The sequence below is a fragment of the Sus scrofa genome, chromosome 7 (genome assembly GCF_054392235.1).
Source record: "Sus scrofa isolate SSC_HxYL_T2T_F1_AM1 chromosome 7, Sscrofa_HxYL_maternal_Yorkshire_Landrace_v2.0, whole genome shotgun sequence".
NCBI lineage: Eukaryota > Metazoa > Chordata > Mammalia > Artiodactyla > Suidae > Sus > Sus scrofa.
Window position 1 is genome coordinate 40,213,658 of NC_139389.1, and position 22,957 is coordinate 40,236,614.

General features: G+C 39.4%; 1 protein-coding gene across 14 annotated transcripts in view; it reads right to left on the minus strand.

Annotated features, from left to right (window-relative positions):
• Window positions 1–2,202: 2,202 nt before the first annotated feature.
• The window catches only part of SRPK1 (SRSF protein kinase 1), a 56,174-nt gene continuing 35,419 nt past the window's right edge, over window positions 2,203–22,957 (minus strand). For 3 of the 14 annotated variants that reach the window (XM_084966333.1, XM_084966332.1, XM_005665912.4), the window contains 7 exons: window positions 22,480–22,693; window positions 21,678–22,097; window positions 20,156–20,256; window positions 15,494–15,601; window positions 11,053–11,122; window positions 6,150–6,242; window positions 2,203–4,646 (listed from right to left, as the gene is read on the minus strand). In XM_084966333.1, the coding sequence (XP_084822459.1) occupies window positions 4,462–4,646; window positions 6,150–6,242; window positions 11,053–11,122; window positions 15,494–15,601; window positions 20,156–20,256; window positions 21,678–22,097; window positions 22,480–22,693 (1,191 nt within the window). In that variant the 3' untranslated portion in view covers window positions 2,203–4,461. 14 annotated transcript variants of the gene reach the window in all.

Sequence of the window (22,957 nt, forward strand, 5' to 3'; positions counted from 1 at the left end):
CCCACAGAAACGCCAGATCCTCAACCCACTGAGCAAGGCCAGGGATGGAACCTGCAACCTCATGGTTCCTAGTCGGATTCGTTAACCACTGAGCCACGATGGGAACTTCCCACTTTTGTCTTCTAACCTCAACGATTTGTAGTAGGGTCCACTCATCTCCAACACTGACCATACTTACCTCTATATTTAGTCAATCCAAAGCAACCAATGCAGTGTTTTAAGGGCACAATTGCTAAGAACACAGCTGAAACTGCAGGCCGCTGATGTACTTCTGTAACATCGTCCAGTTCTGCCAGTTGGAGGGCAAGTCTTAAAATGGGCAAAAAGTAGATCTGAATTAAGAACAAAAGAGATGATGATACAAAATGGAAGCTTGGGAGGATACAAAATCAAATCGATCATCTGTATTAAAAACCCTCATCACTTTAACAAGGAATGGTGCAGTTAGTAACGAATTAGGCACTAATGTAAACTTACTTAGTTAAGACTTCTAAACACGACATGATCTCAAATTTCTCATTTTTTAAAATGAGATACTTCTGATATTACAAGGACTTGGTATGGATTAGTATTTGTACAATAACTTACAATGGAAAAAAATTAAAATCTTAATAATAAAAGCAAAAAAAATACAAATGGATATCATCCAGCTAGTTACTAAATTCTAACTTTAAGTTATCAATGCCTTGCTAACTCCAAAGGCATCATTTTTTTTTGGCTACACCAACAGCATGCATGTTTATTTTTGGAATAAACAGAAGTTCAGATTCTGTTATCAATAAATTAATTTTTTGAGTCTAAGAGCAAATTGCTTTCCTTATAAGGCCAAATTGAATACAGGCTTCAAAAGAATGAGCAATAATGAATTTATAGTATGGGCCTCCTCTGGAACAATGCAGTGGTTTTCCCTGTGGACACTAAGGGCTGTATATAATTCCACCTGTTTGATGGTTGAGATAGCTACAAGCTCCCTTAGATCCTAAGTGTTCCAAAACTCTGAGTTCTAGGTCTATACTTTAACACAAGGCTTCTGCCTAGACTCATCAATCTGGTGAACACACTCGTTTGATGACTGTTTTTTCTTTTTTGTTTTTTAGCGCCTACACCACAGCCACAGCAACGCCAGATCTGAGTTGCGCCTGAGACCTATACAGCTCACAGCAATGCCGGATCGTTAACCCACTGAGCAAGGCCAGGGGTTGAACCTGCGTCCTCACAGATACTAGCTGGATTCCTTTCTGATGAGCCACAAGGGGAAATCCCTCCAATTCAACTTTTTTGGGCTGTTTTTCAAACAGGTTACATTCTGGTCTACACTACAATATGAACACATTACCTATGTTTTTTTGTTTTGTTTTGTTTTTGGCTGCACTTGGAAGCATAGGAAGGTTCCCACGCCAAGGGGAGAATCTGAGCTTTAGCTGTGACCTACACAGCTATAGCAATGCCAGATCCTTAACCCCCTGCACCACAGCAGGAACTCACTACCTCCACTTTAAGCATGGCTCAATTGAAATAACTAAAACAGTTTATGTAATTATGGGGTAGGGAAGGACTTTCTATGAGTAACATTAAAAATACCACAAATAAAAAATAAAAGGTAAATTAAAAACTGGAAAACTATGTGATGGAAAAATGACAAAAACACTTTAAATACATAACACAACCTGACTGAATCATCACAAAGGGAAGCATGCCAAAAAAAAAGCTGAGTAATGTAGACAAATAGTCAAAACATACACATAGCCAGAAAAACCCATGAAACAAGCTTCTGACTTTACTACTTATCCAATATGCAAATTAAAACAAGATACTCTTTTTGGCAATAAAACTGGCTATTAGGAATAAAATGAATGACACTACAATAGGCCCATTTCATCATGCTAAGGACTTAAGAGTTCACAAATCTTTGATGTTTTGCACTTTGTAATCTGTGGGGAGAAAAACTCCCGCAAATATTCAGGGAAAATGGTACTGGATGTAGGGAATAACAATTTTAGACTTTGCAAAATGTACTTTAATCCCACCCTGCCCCCAACTTAAAGTCAGAAGTAAAGCTACCAACCCCACAAAACAGCATGTGTTACACAGTTTCATGGCATATTTAAGTTCAAAAAGCAACTTAACCCATACTTACCTCCATTCTGAAGCTAGATTAGATCAACTTTGGCAAAAAATGAACAGAAGCCTTCTGGAAACATGTAGGTTATTAAATAATTTGTTTATTGTACTGCATTTACAAAGAAAACAAGACAATGCACTCAGTAGAAAGAATAAAAATGTATCCAGGGTTTTATTTTTTACTGACAGCAAATAGAAATTCTTCAGTGAGATCGTGGCAATCTGACAACATTATGATTAAGTTCAGTAAAGGTACGTGGGGTACTTAGAAGATCAAATTCTACAGCTGCCTCTTTCTACGGCTTTTAATTCATCTGGCTCCTTAAGTAATAGGAGGGAAAAGCCCTTATTTAGTGGGAAAACATTTCCAAAGTGAAGTTACAGGATCTCTCTTATTACAATTTCTTTTCATATCAGCTGTTAAAATAGGGCCTTCTATTTTTGTGTGTTTTGGTTATTTCACCTTAATATCATCACCAGAATTCCTGTAATTCCACAATTTTGATTTTACAGCATAGAAAAGAATTCAGTTCTAGTCTGATATTGCTTTAGATGTATCTTACTGCTGAAAACCCAAAGTGGCTGAGAATTGCTGAAGGATTTTGATTTTCCCTGCCGTTGTTTGATATAATCTATTCTCTTTATTCTTGAGAGATGCATAGATAGATAGACAGCCTCACTTAAAATTCTTTCTACAGGAACGTGTCTGATTTCAGGACTACCCATCAAGGATTCGATGAACGGCTGGCCAGTTATTCAGGGTAATGTGTTTATGAGTTGCATAATCGTCCTTGTTGGTTGACAAATGACAGAACCTAGATCCCAATCTCCTATACAGAAAGCTGGCTGCCCAAGTCTCATCGGTGCTTTGCTAGTAGAGCCTCGAGTTGCACCTCCTTGGCTTTCTGTAAATCAGAGTCCTGTAGCCGCTCCTGGAGAATGCTGTGATCCCCAAGGCCCACTTGGTCCATGCTGAACAGGTAGCTGTGACCCCAATCCTGCCCCTCTTTTGCTTTTCAATATGACCCGAGGAATATGTAATGTCTAGGGTCATCCTAAAGTAAAATTCACAAAACCTTTTCTCATTTAAAAAAAAGAAAAAAAAAAAAAAAAAGCCTCAAGTACATTTCAATCATCTCAAAATTGCAGTTAAAAACTTACATTATACAAGGAAATAGCAGCAGAGAATGGCTAATCTTAAACCAATCAAAGACAAACACCCACCAACCCTCAAAATAAACAATGAAAAAAGTGCCATCCCACCCCCTCCCCTTGGTTCTTGTATCCTGGGATTTCATTTAAGACCTGAAGCCTCTGAGAAAATAAGAAAGGCAAAGCCACAGGGGAAAACTACTAAAAGCTATAAATAAAAGTTGGAGACTGTTTATAATATAAAAGAATCAAAAACTCTAGGACAGTTTCTTTTCAGATGGGAAATTTCTGCAACCCAGATCTCCCTTCTAGAGTCATCCCAAATTCTTTAGTTATGAGGCAATAAACTCAAGTGCAATGAGTAAAGTGCCAGCCAAAGATTAAAAAAACAAATAACCAAACAGCCAATCAACGTAACTCTGCTGTTAGGGTACAGAAGATACGTAGGAAAGGACAGTTTGCAGAATATATGTGGTAAGAAATTACTACCCAATGGTTCTATTTTTGTTTCCATCAAAAATCAGACTGAAGATTTGAGGACTCCAGAGTTATTAAAGGATGAAAGGAATTTGACAGCGCTTTAAACAGTGATAAAATAGTACCCAAATTTGGTGTTTATACAGCTCATTTAAAAAGACAGTAGCTTAAAAAACACAGGAAAAAAAATGTGAAGAGAACAACAGAAACAATCCAGGAAGATGATGCAGCCTGGATACAGCAAGTTTAATGTCTCTGCTGTACACAGAAGGAACATCCTTTCCCCTTCTCATCCTTATGCTGGCAATAGGATATGCACTAGAAAATTTGACTCTTAGAGTCAGTGAATAAAAGGATGAGCTCATACATCTTCAAAGCTCTTTTGAAAAGGATGCTTATAATTTAAACGATGTCCTAATGGAAAGAAAAAGGTACAGGGCAAGAGGCTGTTTCACGTTTTAGTCCGTTAAGTCTTTGGCAGAGCCCAATCAAGGCCAAATTCACCTTGGATGCCCAATAGCCGTGGTGGGATCTCCACAGGGTCAAGTAAGCAAACCCAAATGAACATGTTGGATTAAAAAACAAAAAAACAAAACAAACCCTAGAAACCCTTGAAAGAAGAGCTTCATCCTGAAATAGAAGAGGGAAATGCTTGAAAGGGAGGGGGCGGAGGGCCAGCATGTGGTCTCTGCTGCAGTGCTGGGCTGGGGCTTACGAGTTGAGCCAAGGGTGCCGGAGACAGTCGGCGGCAGTGGCTCTCTTCTCGGGGATCAGCTCCAACATGGGCAATAAGAAATCTGTGAAACCAGCTGCCTCTTCCTGAGACCACTCATACTTCTCCACTAGAACCTCAAAAAGGCCCCAAGGTTTCAGCTTCGTGATATGTTTCAGGTCACCTACGGTAAAGACAGTACAAAAGAAACTGACCAACACTGACAAATGACAAGATCCTTTTGTGGAAATCCGGGAACTAAACCAGGAAATCAGTCTATAAAGAATCAAATTTTACCATCAGAATCTAATGCTTCTCCATTCAAAAAGTACCTCTCTTCTCTAATGTACTCCTTAGAAAGAAGTGTCTGCATTATTTATGAGGACCTAAAAATTTAAGTAATTTTTTACTCCACCATCCAGAATTTTCTGTCCCAATCAAACTGGGAAGGGCTTTTAATGAACTAGGTATTCATTAAAATGAGTATTAAATGCCTATATACTCAGCATGGTCTCACCAAGAATAATTTGATTGTCCTCTTTTTTTGGCTCAATAGTCTAGTAAATGTTACTTCAAAATAAGGTAGTGATTTAAAAATAACGGGCTAAAACCGTAACACACATGTATAAAAGCAAGAAAATAAAAAAACAAATTTTCAGATACAGCTGCATCATACATTGTACTATTCTGGAACATCAACCTAATTTTTGCCTCCTTGAAGTGACAGTTTTGAAAAAAAAAGATAGTCAATTATCAGTGGTAAAGTAAATGCCGCTTTAAAATTTCTTCTTACATGACACTTATTTGAAGTCTCTTCTATGGGCAGTGAGTGCCTGTTTAATTATCTACTTTGTGTGTGCCTGCTATTAATTTGACTTTGTACACAAGGAAGAACTCTTATCAAGCACTTCACCATCTTCCTGCCTCAAAAAGAAACATTAAGAAATGTTTCTGCTTGCTGTCAAGTGTTGTCTAAAATGACTTTTCTCAGCACTAGTGTAGAGGTTGTGACGAAAAAGGAAAAAAGACCAGATGCCCTTTGACAGAACTGCCTCAGTAAAATCTGTCTGTTTTTCAGAAGTGCTTCAGTAGGAGTAATCAACCAACTATGTACCAGCTACTATACACACAGTAACTTATTTAAAATGAAGTAATCCGGAGTTCCCGTCGTGGCACAGTGGTTAACAAATCCGACTGGGAACCATGAGGTTGCTGGTTCGGTCCCTGGCCTTGCTCAGTGGGTTAAGGATCCAGCGTTGCTGTGAGCTGTGGTGTAGGTCACAGACACGGCTCGGATCCCACGTTGCTGTGGCTGTGGCGTAGGCTGGCGGCTACAGCTCCAATTCGACCCCTAGCCTGGGAAACTCCATATGCCGCAGGAGCGGCCCAAGAAATGGCAAAAAAAAAAAAAAAAAAAAAAAAGACAAAAAAAAGAAGTAATCCTCATTTAGAAACAGGTTGTGTCAAAGGCCACAAAAGTAGTAGAGAAGTTGGGATTTGAACTTAGTCTGGCTCCAGTCTCTGCTCTTAATCACATGATTTCACTTCTCTGCTAAATGACTGCTTAGCATTCAAGGTAAGACCAACCCTCTGTAGGTGCTGGAAACATGTACTCAGCTGTACTTACCTCTTCATTGTGAAACACTTTTGTCCCCTTAATGACTGGGAACAAACACATTAATTTTACCTTTTTTGGTGAAAAATTCCTTGGAATATTTTCCTGCCACAATGAGCTTGCGAGGCACCTTCCCCAGAAGTTCTATGATCAATGCAATGTGATCTGTATGTTTCAAACATTTCAAGAGGGGGGAAAAAGAAGACATACATAACAGGAGTAGCAAATGCGGTTCTAGACATTGGCAGAAAGAGTAGCATGCACACCTCTTTGTAAAACATTTCAGCTTGCTTTCTGTCCTAAATGGGAAGAAGAGGACTCTATCCATTTAATGGAGAATCCTGAAAACAATTAAAAATCAGGTGCCCACTCCAGTGGGACTTGAGTGATAACTGAAAACAATCTTGGTGTGAATGCTCTGCTTCCTGAAGTTGCGTCCCTGGGGTCTAGATGAAAACTCATGTTAACAATACTACCTCTGCGATTGAAGAAGTCCTGTGAATATTTCCCACTGAGGGCAAAGCGTCTTGGAATTCTGCCTATCAGCTCTATAATATGCGCAATGTGGTCTAAAATAGAAGGGGAAGAAGAACAGGATCAAGGACAAGCTGTAAGAGAGGCTTTTCTTTGAAAAGCTTTTTCAAGGACTAGCTATTTAGAAGTAACTACAAATAAAACCAGGGATACTCAGGGCATGACTGAGAAGGCCAAGAATTATTTCAGATGGTTGGTTGCATGATAATAGTTGGCAAGTCCCATTCTGGAGTTCAGAGGCTCACCTACATTTTACTTCTATTTGTCTACATATCTAGGTTCAGGTGAGTTTTTCAGGTAAGGTGAAAAACTACCAATATGTTTTAGACATTCTAGGACAGTTATTTATTTATAATACTGCTCTGGGCCTCAGGCAGTAATAACATCACTTTATTTAAGAATGTTCATGACAGGAGTTCCCATTGTAGCTCAGGGGTAACAAATCTGACTAGTATCCACGAGGACTTGGGTTCAATCCCCGGCCTTGCTCAGTGCGTTAAGGATCAGGCATTGCTGTGAGCTGCAGCATAGGTTGCAGATGCAGCTTGGATCTGGTGTTGCTGTGGCTGGGGCGTAGGCCGGCAGCTACAGCTCTGATTTGACCCCTAGTCTGGGAACTTTCATATGCTGAGTGTACGGTCCTTTAAAAAAAAAAAAAAAAAGAAAAAAAAAAAGAATGTTGACAACAATTAAAACATTCACATACCATCAAGTTTTCACAATCATCCTATAAAACAGGCCAAAGATTTATACTCCATTTTACTTCTTATTTATTTTTTGTCTTTTGTCTTTTGAGGGCTGCCCCATGGCCTATGGAGGTTCCCAGGGGTTTAATGGGAGCTACAGCTGCAGGCCTACACCATAGCTCACGGCAATGTTGGATCTTTAACCCACTAAGTGAGGCCAGGGATCAATCGAATCCGAAACCTCATGGTTCCTAGTTGGATTCGTTTCCGCTGTGCCGCAACAGGAACTCCCTATACCCTATTTTAAAGGTGAGAAAATGGAACCTTAGAGAGAATGGGCTACTTGAAACTACAGAGCTAATAAGAACTAGAACTCAAATGAAAATCCATATATATAATCCATTTGTTTATATATACATATATATATATAAAATCCATATATATCCATTTATATATTTTTGGTTGCATCAGAGACATGCAGAAGGTTCCCTGGCTAGGGAATGAACCTGTGCCACAGAGGTAACCAGAGCCACAGCAACGACCACACTGGATCCTTCACCTGTTGAGCCACCAAGGAACTCTGAAAACCTCTGTCTTATTATATCTAGTCCAGAGTGTTTATTTCGTCTTTTTAGGGCCATACCTGCAGTATATGGAGGTTTCCAGGCTACAACTCCCAGAGTGTTTATTTTTAATTTAAACTAAAAATCAGCCCAAATATTTCTTTTTTCTTTTGTCATTTTAGGGCTGCACCCATGGTATATAGAGGGTCCCAGGCTAGGGGTCTAATCAGAGCTGTAGCCACCAGCCTACACCAGAGTTACAGCCATGCCAGATCCAAGCCGCGTCTGTGACCTACACCACAGCTCATGGCAGTGCCAGATCCTCAACCCACTGAGCAAGGCCAGGGATCGAACCCGCAACCTCATGGTTCCCAGTTGGATTCGTTAACCACTGCGCCACGATGGGAACTCTCCCCCAGTGGTATCATTTTAAGGGGGATTTATATTCATGAATTCAGTATAACCTTTGGGAGTTTTGATTGAATTTATGGTTTGATAACAAGTCTGGTTGCCAAGATATTTATGCCAATTCTAGACAGAACTTGCAAATAAATATCTTCGATAAATTAATTATAAATGAAACCATAATTTGCCTTACTGTAAACTTCCAAGTGAGGTACTGGTTCTTTTTAATATTTTTCCTCTACCAAGGAATTATTTTCCCCTTGAAATGATTATATTACATTTAATTCCAACAAACTATCTATGACTTATCAATTAGTAACAGGATTAATACACCTGCCAAGTAAAATTATCAAGTATTATTCCAAGCTTCAGGGCTGTGGAATGTCAGTAATAACAGAGGACCTGCCACTTAGGCCCCAGTCCTACCATGACTTGTAACACACTATGCATACACAAGCCAGGGGATAAGGGTTTGTTTTTTCCTGCACTTATGGGTGAAATAATAGTAGTCTGAGGTTTTATCTAAAGAGTACTAGTACTGACTGGCATAGGAGGGAATACATTAGGATCTAAATATCTAGGGTAGATGGTTCTCCCTTGTCCCTTACTTGGGACTTTTCATATACACTGCAATTTTCAGGTTTGGTAGCATAAGATCCTACATAATATAATTCTAGCCACTGAGTCCTGTACAACACACTATTCATAGAGTCTTGGGAAAAGAAGAGAAAAAAATTAATCACCCTTGCAAACAGATATAGTAGGGCATTTTCTAAAACAATATTTAAGTCTATAGGCCCAAACTTGTAATACAGGAAAAAGCCAAGCATATAGCAGGGAAAATCAAGTGGGTGACAGGTGGTAATTCAATTATAGTATGTTCTTGAAAGAGGCTTAAGTACAGAAAAACATCCAAACCATACCTACTAAAACAGGCATTTTGCTACAGGACTTAGTTATCAGAACATTTTCCAAACACTACTATTATCAGGAATATCAGCAGGCCTTACTAACATTGCCTATTAACATCCTGGGGGACCAGTTTGAGAAACAGCATTGTTGGTTCTATGGAGCACAAAACCTGATATCCCAAAGAATCAAGTAAAGTACAGAGAGGAAAAGACATTTTTTCCACATTGGGAGAGTACATTGTTAGTGCTTTTTTTTTTTTTTTTTGTCTTTTTGCCTTTTCTAGGGCTGCTCCTGAGGCATATGGAGGTTCCCAGGCTAGGGGTAGAATGGGAGCTGTAGTCGCCGGCTTACACCACAGCCACAGCAACACGGGATGCCAGCCACATCTGCAACCTACACCACAGCTCATGGCAGTGCCAGATCCTCAACCCACTGAGCAAGGCCAGGGATCAAACCCGTAACCTCATGGTTCCTAGTCGGATTTGTTAACCACTGAGCCACGACGAGAACTCCATTGCTAGTGCTCTTAAAGTAATTCCCATTAATCCTGAAAATAGCACTGAAACTGCATAAAAAAGAAGGCAAAATGTTTCTTTAATAATTTTTTTTCATTCACATTATTATCTCTTCTAAGTTACTTGGATGCCACCATGATTAAAAACAAAAAACAACAACAAAAAACCCCCCAAAGCTCATCATCTCACAGATGCGCACACTTTTTTTGGGCTGTGCTGGTAGTTTGCAGGCCAGGGATTGAACTCACATCACAGCAGTGACCTGAGCCACTGCAGTGACAACGCCAGATCCTTAACCTGCTGTACCACAAGGGAATTCCCTCATTACACATTTAATTGTCTGCTTTCACAATCTCTCAGATACAGTAACTGACAGACTGGGTTTTTCCCACTGGCTATTGCAAAATGTAAATGAGTAATATTTTGTTTTATGGAGTTCCCGCTGTAGCGCAATGGAATTAGTGGAGCCCTGGGATGCAGATTCAACCCCCGGCCTGGCACAGTGGGTTAAGGATCCAGCGTTGCTACAGCTACAGCATAGGTCACAACTGTGGCTTGGATCTGATTCCTGGCCCAGGATCTCCATATGCCATTGGGTGGCGAAAAAAGAAAAAAAAATTTTTTGTTTTAAAATGGAATTCTAAGGGAGTTCCCATCGTGGTGCAGTGGTTAACGAATCCGACTGGGAACCATGAGGTTTCGGGTTCGATCCCTGGCCTTGCTCAGTGGGTTAAGGATCTGGCGCTGCCATGAGTTGTGGTGTAGTTTGCAGATGTGGCTTGGCTCCTACGTTGCTGTGGCTGTGGTGTAGGCCAGCGGCTACAGCTCCGATTGGACCCCTCCGATTGGACCCCTAGCCTGGGAACCTCTATATGCCGCAGGAGTGGCCCTGGAAATAGCAAAAAAAGACAAAAAAATAAATAAAATGGAATTCTAAGTGTTAGTACTATTTAAAAAGAAAAAAAACATGGCTTTAATTTTCAAAAGGAGAAAAAAAGAATGCTAAATACTGTAGAATTTATGTAGACAAATAGGATATATATAGTCTCTGCATTCAAGTAGTGTGTGTGCATGTTAAAATTACTGACTTCCAAATAAAGTTGGAAGTATAACTGAGCAACAAGCTAATCAACAGGTGGGTCCAAACTAAGCAAAAAAAATCTATCACTGATTTACAGAGGAAGGACGCTAACTAGATATTTTAGAAGAAATCTAGCAAATACAAGTTCAAGTTTGATCAACTGTGGTCTTTTCTCTAATCTTCATATAGAATTCTTTAATATCTACTATAAAATATCTAGTCTGCCTAATACTTAATATAAAACACCATGCACAGACCTATTTGGTTAAGGGGACTTACCTTCATCTCGAGTGTACTCTTCCCCTGAATGAGGTTCAAATAAATAGTCGCCTGTGGCCAGTTCAAAGGCCTAAGAAAAAGAAGAAAGTTTATGATAGTGTTAAAAAAAGGCCTTTGGGAAGTTTAAAGCTATTTGGTTCAATATTAACTAATTTTTTCCTCTTGGAAAAACCCACAAAAAATCATATAAAAAATCACCTAAGATTACTCCTAAAGAGCTTTCCTTCCATACCAGTACCGCAATAAAATGGAATTAGGAAAATTTCAAAAACTCAGTTAATATCAATATGCGGATTATTCAAAGCTCCCTACACCCTAATCTCTCGATGAGTGATTCTGCTTGAGTTTCTCTTTCTGCTCAGAGAGGGACAGATCTCAGGTGATTCTAAATTATCCATAAAATAAGCAGGTCTTATATTCTTATAATTTCACACAGTTAGATTTTGTACTCATAATAAAAACCAAAAAAATTGACATTTTTCTACCTATGACTCTTCAGTGTTTGTCATTTGTACATTAAAAAATTTTTGCTACACTGTTCTAGATAGAGAGTCTCCAATTTCTAGGTCTACAGAAAATCAGAAAAAGGTTAACTGTACATGGAGAGAGGAACTACTCATATTGACAGCAGGTTTGTATTCAGCAACCAGGAAAAGAAAGGCCTGAATCTCCTAAAACAAGAAAACCTCTTGTAAATAGTGTTTCAGAGAGTATGAAAAAGGGATTTCCTTACCAATAAATGTCAATCAGTATAGCACAGCATTTGATTGGTGGGGCTACATTAATTTTTCACTGATTAAAAATAGAGGAAGTAATTTAACAGCCGTTTTAAAAAGACCTCATTGATATACTAGCCATGGGTCAATTTTGGTTAATGCAATGGTACCAAGTAGCCCAGACAATCTGAGTAACTCTGGGTTGGACTGAGTTGGGGTACATTCTCAATTTAGACCCAGGTCTAGGTCTTGGTGGCTTGTCAATGTTACAACAGAACAATCTTTCTCAAAAATGTATCACGTGGGCTATACTACCATCCAGAGCAAGGCCAGAGAAGTGAAATTTCAGGATTGCCTGTTTTACAGGCCAGCAGTTCATCATGAAACTGAACCACACCGATAGAGCAGATACCTATTTTACCCTCTAATTGTCCTGAGGTTTAAGGTCCCAAAGCAGAACAGAAATAATCTGTGATCTTATTCATCAAATCTGAAACCAGTACTTTAATTTTTCAGTATCATAGTGGAGATTCAGTGAAGATATTAAAGTTTAAAAAGATATACAAAATTTTCTAAAATTTTATAAATAAGGTAACAGAAACAACAACAACAACAAAAAAAAACAAAAACCAAAAACCCAAACCAAACCAAATGATCACAACATCAGAACTGAAAACTAGTAGCAGCAACTCTAGGTTACAAAATGCCTAGGATGAGAAAAACTGACCTAAAGGAAAGGCAAAACCCACCCTAGAATCCAGGGCTCCTGATGCCCACTCCCCTGCTTGTCTCACTGATGTTAGCCAGGGTCACGCTAACAGACACAGACCAAATCTGTTAGTTATTAGATCCACTGTGCTGGTACCTCGGATAATGGAATGTTATTCAGTGCTAAAAAGGAATGAGCTATGAAGTCATGAAAAGACATGAAAGATCCTTAAATGAGTATTACAAAGTGAAAAAAGCTAACCTGAATCATACAGTACGATTCCAACTATATGACGTTCTGGAAAAGTCAAAACTATGGAGACAATAAAAAGATCAGTGGTGGCCAGGGGTTGGGGGGATGGATGAAGAGGCAGAGCACAGAGGACTACAGTGAAACCATGCTATATGACAGTACAATGGCAGCTACATGTCTTACACATTTGTCAAAATCCACAGAACATTTGAAGAATTGGAAAACATATACTCTATTAATTCTTAATATTCTTCTCAGAACATTCCCTTCTTATACCGCCTTTCTAACTTCGTAGTTTCAATCAATAATGTGGTAGGCCATCTCACAACTTGCCTTTTTTTTGTTGTTTTTTCTTCTTTTTTAGGGCCGCACCTGTGGCATATGGAGGTTCCCAGGCTAGGGGTCCAATCAGAGCTGTGGCTGCCAGCCAACACCAGAGCCTTAGCAATGCCAGACCTAAGCCACGTCTGCAACCTATACCACAGCTCACAGCAATGCCAGTTCCTTAAGCTACTGAGTGAGACCAGAGATCGAACCCGCAACCTCATGGTTCCTAGTCAGATTCATTTCTGCTGCGCCATGAAGGGAACTCCATGACTTGCCTTTTTACTTTTCAGAAAGGGTTTCAATCTTTCCATCAATTAATTGCACTGGATGAAGGATAATCCATCTCTTTAGAAACTTTTGATACTCCAAAATTTACTTTTACTCTGAGTATGGCAACATTTTAAGCAATATTTCTGTCTATTAGCAAAATGAGAGAAATTTGGGGGGAAAATGGGGTTCAAGTTTTTGTGGTACTGTTTCAAGTCAGGTAAGTGTTTTCCCTCTCTTGGTCAAGAAAATTCCTGCACATGAGCTGGTCCAAACAAGGGGCTAGGTTAATTCCCCCAACTTTCATCTTTTGGCCTTACTTCTTAAGCATAACATTGTAAACACTATGTTAAATAACACCTACTGCCCTCAATTAACCCACTACTGAGAACCACATCCTAAGAAATCAGATGCCACCTACAAACTAGCTGTATTTTATAGTTGGTGGAATCTCTATCAGTTATTTTCTCTACCAAATCAATTCCTCATCACAAAGCTTTAAAGTATGGCAAGAAAGAAGTATGATTTTATCCCAATTTTCTTTCATCTTATGCATATGGTATCAAACCATATTCATTTAGGATAGCTCTCCACCTTAAAAGACCAATGAATGATGTGCTGTAACAAAATGATTTATAAGGTCATGCCATATTAACTACATGGTTTTAAGTTTATTACCTTTGGAAGACAAAGTTTTTCCAGGAATGTGAGTGTCAAGAAATCTATGATCCCCAACAGGTTGGGGATTCTAGTCTGTCCTTTCTCCTTCAAGTTTTTCTCCAAAGTTGACTGTAAATACTAAATGTTAATTGAGATGATAGTTTAATATGTTTCTGGTTTAGTTCACTCATTTGACGGTCCACAAATATTTACTAAGTACTATTGAATACTAAAGAATTTGTTTGATCTTGTTTCTGTTTCCTGGGTGAGGGGGGACCCTCTAAACTCTTGGAATTCCTAAGTGATAAAAGCGCCTTTTGTTATTCATGCTAGGCCCCCAGATAATTTTAAGAGGGGGGGTGGGGTGGGACATGTCCCCAAGTTGGAAAAGACAAACCATACAATTAGAGGGTTGAGGCTTTGAGCTCAGTGTTGTCAGCCTGACCTCCCAAACTCCTGGGAAGGGAAGGAGGCTGGAGACTGAGCTCAGCCACATGACTGATGATTCATAAATCATGCCTAAGTAATGAAATCTCAATTAAAAACTCTGGGCACTTAAAGCTTAGGTGAACTCCCCTGGTTGGTGATAAATAATGATGTGCCAGGAAAATGATGTGATCCTGAGGACACAGAAGCTTCACCCCTGGTCCCTCTCAGGCCTTGCTGCATGCATGTCTCGGTTTGGCTGGTCCTGATTTGTATCCTTTGTAACAAAACTGTAATATTTCAGCACTTTCCTGAGTGCTGTGAGTCATTCTAATAAACTACTGACTCTGAAACAATAGTGGAAATCCCCAACTCAGTTGATCAGAAGTGCAGGTGGCCTATGGACCCCAGAGTTGCAGCTGGTGCCTGAAGAAAGGGTAGTATTGTGGGAAACTATGCCTTTAATCTGTGAAGTCTATGATAATTCTGTGTAGTTATCTAGCATCAGAAGTGCATTTTAAGCACTCATTCAGAAAACAATAATATGTTCCAACATGAGGGTATTTGTGGGAAGTCATTTAATATCAGCTAAGCCTGACCACTTGAGTACTTGCTTGCCAAGGACAAAACAGCAACTTAGGAATCCATGGATGACTGAGCTTCACATCTTGTGAGGAGCAAAGATGTCTGGGGAACTGCTGAACTGTATAGAATGAAGCAGTTTCCAGGGTTCTCCCTAATCTGAAAATAATTCAGATCTAAAAGGGCAAGGGCACCTGCAACCTCCTAATTAAAAGCAACATCACCTTTGAGCAGTTGTTTTTTTACAACCACCACCCCCATCTGTAGTTAAGAAACATTTGGTTCCTTCACCTAACAGGAATTTGGCAGGAACCAAATGGAATACCAGATGTTTATAACTAAGCTTTTGAATTCAGACCTGTCCAGACACAGGATTCAGAGTAGCAGTGATTAGTCACAAAAATATTCCTTTTCTCTTAATTTGCTGGTCTACTGAAATTAGCAAACGGGGCAAGGTAAGTAACTACCACATAATAATTAAAGTCAACAGGAAAAACATTACCATGCATGCTGTGCTCCAAATGTCAGCAGGGGTATTATAACCAGATCCTATCAGTACTTCCAAGGAGCGATACTGCCTTGTTTGAATATCTTCAGTGAAATGTTTGTGCTGAGTAAATGAAGAAAGTAACAGTATTTTAAGATTCATTTATTCTAAAAAGTAATAGGTCATGACTACTTAATAATGGAGATTAAAATAAATTCATCCAAGTTTTCTCCAAACCAAAGTTTTCATTTAACTAATTTCTTAAGTATCATTTTGATTCTATTAGCTCCAAAGAGTACTTTTCTTTATACACCATTTATTCCAAATTATTTCTGCCAACATATAAGTTTTAAGTTAATACGGAAACACAGATTAGGGAACAACAATTGCCCTTTTTTTGGCTGCTCCCAAGGCATGTGAAAGTTTCCAGACCAGGAGGGATCGAACCTATGCCACACAAAGACCAAAGCTGCTTCATTGTCAACATTGGAACCTTAACCTGCTGCACCACAGGAGAATTCCAAATTTGCTTTTTCGTTTTTGTTTTTTGTTTTGTCTTTTAGGGCTGCACCTGCAGCACATGGAGGTTCCCAGGCTAGGGATCCAATCAGAACTGTAGCCACTGGTCTACGCCAGAGCCACAGCAACACCAAAGCCGAGCCACATCTGCAACCTATACCACAGCTCATGACAACACTGGATCCTTAACCCACTGAGCCATGATGGGAACTCCCCAAATTGTTTTTTAAGAAATGGAAAACTATCATCCCAAACAAAAACTAAATTTTTCATTTGCCTAAAATTAATAACCTGGATTTCAACAAATAAATGATATCAATTTAGGGTCAATTCAAACTTTTCCTTGCTGTGTGCTCATTACGAGAAAATAAAAGATGTAGGTTTTAAGTTTTATAAACACCGATAGAGACTTCTTGCCCTCCTTCTCCTCTGCTTCCCTCATCCCTCCAAAAATATCAAATGTGAACCTTGGGGAAACAGAGCCACGTTAGGCAGCAAGGGAGTACAATCCACAAAACAACTAGAGTTGGTTTTTTGGCTGTGCCTGCAGCATGTGGAAATTCCAGAGGCAGGGACTGAACCTGCACTACAGGAGTGACCCAAGCTGCTGCAGTGACAATGCCAGATCCTTAACCCACTGAGCCACAGGGGAACTCCTAAGCAACCAGTTTTGTTTTTTCTTTAAAACACCTAAACTGTATGGGGGAAAAAGGGAAAACCTCTATATAAAAGCAATTTAAGAGAGACAGTACCCAATTTTGCATTCATGGATTTTATTTAGATTTTGTCTAAAATAAAATTAGAAGAATGTTTATGAGACAATTGGCAAAGGTGACTGAGTATTTGATATTAGCGAACTGTTAACCTTTTTAGGTATAACAATGGTTACCTAAAAGGATCATTTTTTTAGAAAGCCATGTTTACAAATGAAAATAAGATGCCTGGGATATACTTCAAAATAATCTGCAGTGGGTGGCAGGGCGGATATATGTGAAAATAGACAGGAAATGGGTTGATAATTGCTGGGTGACAGTAGTATAATGGTATGGATGATCATTCTATTCTCTCTACTTTTGTATAGGTTTGAAATTTTCTACAATAAAAAATTATACAGAAAAAGGAAGCTTCAAATGAATCAAACACAGGAAACAAAACTCAATATAACACGTACAAGCATGAAAGACAGTTTTCTAATCCCATGAAAATTCAAAAACAAGGAACAGCATTTGTGAAGAGGGGAAATTAGGCAGAGAAAGCTTCAGGTAGGAAACAGCATTGACCAGAGCTTCAAAGGGAACTGGACTAAGTTTGACCAAAAGAGCAAAAAGGATTCCAGGTAGAGGGAACATCATATATAAAGGTACAGAACGACATCTGCTAAAGCCAACTGCTAGGTGGAAGAGTTTAGATTTATGAGACAGACAAGAGAGCAACACTGCATGTTCGTGAACAGGAGAGCATGTAGGAGACAACAGGACATCTGAGAACATCTTCCGGTGTCTGGCCAGATTTAGGCTTAGTAATGAGCACATGAACAATGGCTGTGGAAATAGGAGAGCGAAAAGTTAAAACCAAGGATATTCACAGAAAGAATAAGCACAATTTAAAAATTCAATGGCTATGAGTGGGAGACAGTAGGACAAGTCAAAAGGAACTGTGTGATAGAGGCTACTGACAGGGATGGAAAGACTTAAGAGAAGGAAAACAATGGGTTCAGATAATGAGCTTGAAGTGGAAATGTACTACAGGTGAGAATATTTAGAAAAATGGACGTGCTGTTCAAGGGAGTTGTCTTTAGTCATTGTGCCACTACTGCCTTACAGACATGTAAATGATAAACGAGGTCAAGAATCAGCAAAAGTAAAGATGGTGTGTTGGATACGTACACATCCACTTACTCCTGAAACTTCATTTCAGTAGAAAACCCAGCATTAATTTTTTTTTTTTCGCTTTTTAGGGCTGCACCAACGGCACATGGAGGTTCCTAGGCTAGGGGTCAAATTGGAGCTGTAGCCACCAGCCTACACCACAGTCACAACAATGCCAGATCTGAGCCATGTCTTCGACCTACACCACAGCTCACGGCAACACCAAATCCTTAATCCACTGAGCTAGGCCGAGGATTGAACCTGCATCCTCATGGATGCTAGTCAGATTCATTTTCACTGAGCCTTGATGGGAACTCCCCCAGTATTAATTTTTAAAGCATAACCTGTCAAAGAGAATGGCAAAGTCAGAATAATAAAATTTAGAAGTTGGAAAGCAGAGAGAGAATGGCTCTAAGAAAGCTGACTAATAAGCTGCTGGTGAAAGCTGAGAAGCAGTGTGATGCACACCATAGGTTTCCTTCTCCCAAGGCTCAGGACTGGGTGGTGTCAGGTATCTCTGGAAGTAGGCGGGAGGGTGGGGTCCAACGAAGTGAAAACTGTTTTAAAACCTCTTTTAGAGAAAGAGAGTTCCAGAATACAGGGCAAGATACAGTCCAACAGCCGTTCCCTGGCCTGACAGACACTTAGAGGTTTTCTATGGAGTAGATGAAATAGTTTCCAGAGGATGTTCCTACACGGTTAAGGGGGGAGTACTATCCTGAAAACAGGGAAATTAAGTGACTATATGCAACTGTATGTTGAATCCCCAGTTTTCTTGCTTAATTCAGCTCCCAGAACACTAGTAGCAAGGCATTTGCTCTCTGGGTAAAAGATCTGAGAAAGACTGTTCAGTCTTCTGTGGGAAAAAAGACCAATCCAAGAGGAAAGATCCAAAGACAGACATCAGAGGATGAAATGAACCAGCTTAGACGATCATGTTATAGTGAATAACAGTCAATAAGACCCACCCAAGCACAGAGTTTCCAAACAGCTTTCTGGTACTCCATTCATATGGTCAGACAGACTTTAGTTTAGTGATCCTAAGCAAGGAGGCAAGAGACACCACACAAAGGTGTCGGAGTTCCGTTTGTGGCTCAGCACGTTAAGAACCTGACTAGTATCCAGGCCATTGTGTGTGGACAGTGTGTTTTTACCCAGACCATCTGGTGGCACGACAGAATAGTTCCAATTACTTGAAAAGTTTTTCCACGTTCCTATAAGCTCTCGCTTCATTCTTTTCTATAAAGTGATCACAATAGGAGTTCCCGTCATGGCTCAGTGGTTAATGAATCCGACTAGGAACCATGAGGTTACAGGTTCCATCCCTGGCCTTGCTCAGTGGGTTAAGGATCCAGCGTTGCTGTGAGCTGTGGTGTAGGTCGCAGATGTGGCTTGGATCTTGTGTTGCTGTGGCTGTGGAGTAGGCCGGCGGCTACAACTCCAATTAGACCTCTAGCCTGGGAATCATCATATGCCATGGGTGCGGCCCTACAAAAAGACAAAAAAACAAAAAACAAAAAAAACCTACAACAACAAAACCAGTGATCACAATAGTCTAGAATCAATATGAAAGTGAGAACCGTTTAAGTTATGAACCCATTAAGTATAGGATTTCATGTGGAATAGGGAATGTGAAATATAAAAGTAAACATAAGACCTATTGAAGTGAATTTTGCCTCAAAAGTCTCCTACATCTTTTTACAAAGCACATGGCTCTTCGAGGAGTGTCATTTATGTGCAAATCATTCTACTGTGGATACGCCCGCCCAGGGACCAGATCTGAGCCAAACTTGTGACCTAAGCTGCAATGGCGACAATGCCCACTGTGCCAGGCCAGGGATTGAACCCATGTCCCAGGGCCGCCAATCCTCTTGAGCCACAGTGGGAGCTCCATTCTACTGCAGATTTTTAAAAGACATTAAAAACTGCACAAAAAGCATTCTTAACTAGGTAAACAGTATTAACATGACATTATATGTCAATACCCTCCCTTAAAAAAACCCCAACTTTAAAAAAAATTGAAGTATAGCTGATTAACAATGTTAATTTCTGCTGTATAGCGAAGTGATTCAGTTATACGTATATTCTTTTTCATATTCTTTCCCATTATGGTTTATCACAGGATACTGAATATAGTTCTACTTATGCATATGGTTAAAAGTAAATAAAATATTAGTTGGTAATCTGATTACAGAACTGCAGATGTTTGCTCCTTTTAGAATAATTAAATCCAAGTTCTCTATCATTCTCAGTTACTTCAAAACATAGCACTGAGACAAATTTAACTTACCACCCAACAGGCATTTCCAAGATCAGCAATCTTCACTTGGAGCTTTTCTGCGTTTTTTGGCTCAAGGGGATTAATAAGAAAATTTCCAGCAGTGGATTTTCCTATAGACAACAGGTTATCATCAGTAACACAGTCCAATGAACACAGAAATACTTAAAGGTTAATAAAATTCTGGGAGCAAAGTTCCCATCATGACTCAGAGAAGCGAATCCTACTAGGAACCATAAGGTTGTGGGTTTGATCTCTGGCCTCGCTCAGTGGCTTAAGGATCTGGAATAAAAGCTGTGGTGTAGGTCGCAGACATGGCTCAGATTTGGCATTGCTGTGGCTGTGGTGTAGGCTGACAGCAACAGCTCCGATTAGACCCCTAGCCTGGGAACCTCCATATGCTATGGGTGTGACCCTCAAAAGACAAAAATAAATAAATAAAATAAAATAAAATTCTGGGAGGTAATACACCCAGGCCCCAAATGGCAACCTACAATAAAATTTCTAGGATAAAGATGAGTCAATCTACACTTTGGTTTTCCAGAATTAAAACCTCTGCTTCACAGCAATACATGAAATGCTGTGCACTCACTATAACACCAATAAAAATCAGAGAGCTAGTTACACACTGAAGGTAACTTGGACAAACAATGGTATTTTTAGTCTAAAAATTCATAAAAAAGTTTTCTTCTAAGTGGTGATTTTTTATTTTTATAAATTTATGCGGTGATTTATTTTTTATTTGGCGGTGGCCATGGCATAAGTGCCCACACCACAGCAATGACCCCAGAAACTGCAGTGACAATACCAAATCCTTTACCACTAGGCTGCTAGGGACCTCCTGTGGTGATTTTTAAAAAATTGTAGTTTATTGGAGTTCCTGTCATGGCGCAGCAGAAATGAATCTGACTAGGAACCATGAAGTTTCGGGTTTGATCTCTGGCCTCGCTCAGTGGGTTAAGGATCTGACGTTGCCATGAGCTGTGGTGTAGGTCACAGATGTGGCTCAGATCTGGTATTGCTGTGGTGGAGGCTGGCGGCAAACAGTTCCAATTAGACCCCTATCCTGGTAACCTTTGTATGCCATGGGTGCGGCCCTAAAAAGACAAAAAGACAAAAAAAAAAAAAAAAAAAAAAAAAAAAAAAATATATATATATATATAATTTACAACATAGCATTAGTTTCAGGTATACAATACAGCAACTCAACATTTTATAGATTACAGTCCATTAAAATCACTACAAAATAATGGCTATATTTCCCTGTGTTGTATATAATACATCCCTGTAGTATACATAGGATAGTCTGTACCTCTGACTCCCCTATCCCTCTCTTCTCCTCCTCTCCCCCTGCCAATGGTAACCACCCATCTGCCCGCTATACCTGGGAGCCTGGTTCTGTTCTGCTATATTCATTTGTTTATTTCTGAGATTCTACATGTAAGTGATAACATATGTCATTTGTCTTTCTCTGTCTGACTTATTAAAAGGTTATGAGGGAAGGCATATTGGGGAGGTGCATCTGCATAGGTACCTTTGCTGTCTAGTGGTCCATTATGTTCTTGCTCTTGCTCATCTTCACAGGGTATCTCGGCCCGAATGCTTTCTTGAAGTTGGCTGATGTCCTGTTCACTGAACGACTGGTCTACATTTGATGAAGACTGGCATATCATGGTATCTGACACCTCAGAGGTTACAGGTGTACAAGAGTCTGTTTCTTGAGATGTGCTGCTATCTCCATTTTGGGAATTTAGTAAACTAGGTTCCTGCTTCAAATTTTGGACATCACAGTCATTAGCATTACGTAGATCCTCTTTAAGTCTCAATGTCTCTTTATTACTGTTCTCAGTATAATTAACAATTTCAATTACTCCATTGCAATTAATTTCTGCTGCACCACCCTCTACACCACGTTCCGTAAGTGTCTGATCCTGGTGAATGGTACTTGACTCTTCTAAGGAACAAACAGACAAAAAGGATGTATGTGTATGCATAAAAAATGAAAGAACAAAAACATTTCTCCACAAGATTAAAACATTTTCTTGAACTTACACAGGGTGACATAAAAATGTCACTGCACATCTAAAACCTATTTATGGAAGGACAGAGATCTTATCCTTTGCCCAAATATTAAATGAAGTCTGTGTCGCATTTCCTGAGAAAGTCAGAAATTACATTTGAATATTACCTACCTAATTATGACAGGTTCTGTATTCTTACTGCATAAGGACACCCCCAGAGATGTTTTGTATGCATGAAATCACTATATTATATAACAATGATAAATTAATGTTAAAATTTGCTATAAAGTAATTTTTGTGATGCTCTATTTATACCAAGTTTTTCTTGGGTCATTTTATTAGGTGGGTTCTCTTTCAAGGGTCTTTCAACAGGACTCTCTGATTCTTCTTGCTTGTTTGGTCTTTTTTGCCCAGGGCCCGACTCTTTCTCCATTTCCTCAATTTCCTGCATTCGCTTCTCTAGTAATTCTGCCTGGCGCTTCTGCTTCTTCTTCAATTTCTTCTTCTTATTCTTTGACATTTTGTCAGCCTGGGCGGAGATTACAAACAGATAAAGCCTTCAGGTGGCTAGTCCATTACCTCTAGTTGGAGATAACTGTCATTTAATTACTTCCTAATTAAATTCCACTCTTTCCCTAACACAGCACTTGAGTTTCATTAACTTTAAAAAATGCAGATACTCTTATGAAACCAAATAAAAACAAAATCAACAACAAATCTTGGTTCTCTGAGCAGTCTGTGGGGCTGGTCTGCTCTCAAACATGCTCAAATTTATAGGAGCCTCACCAATACA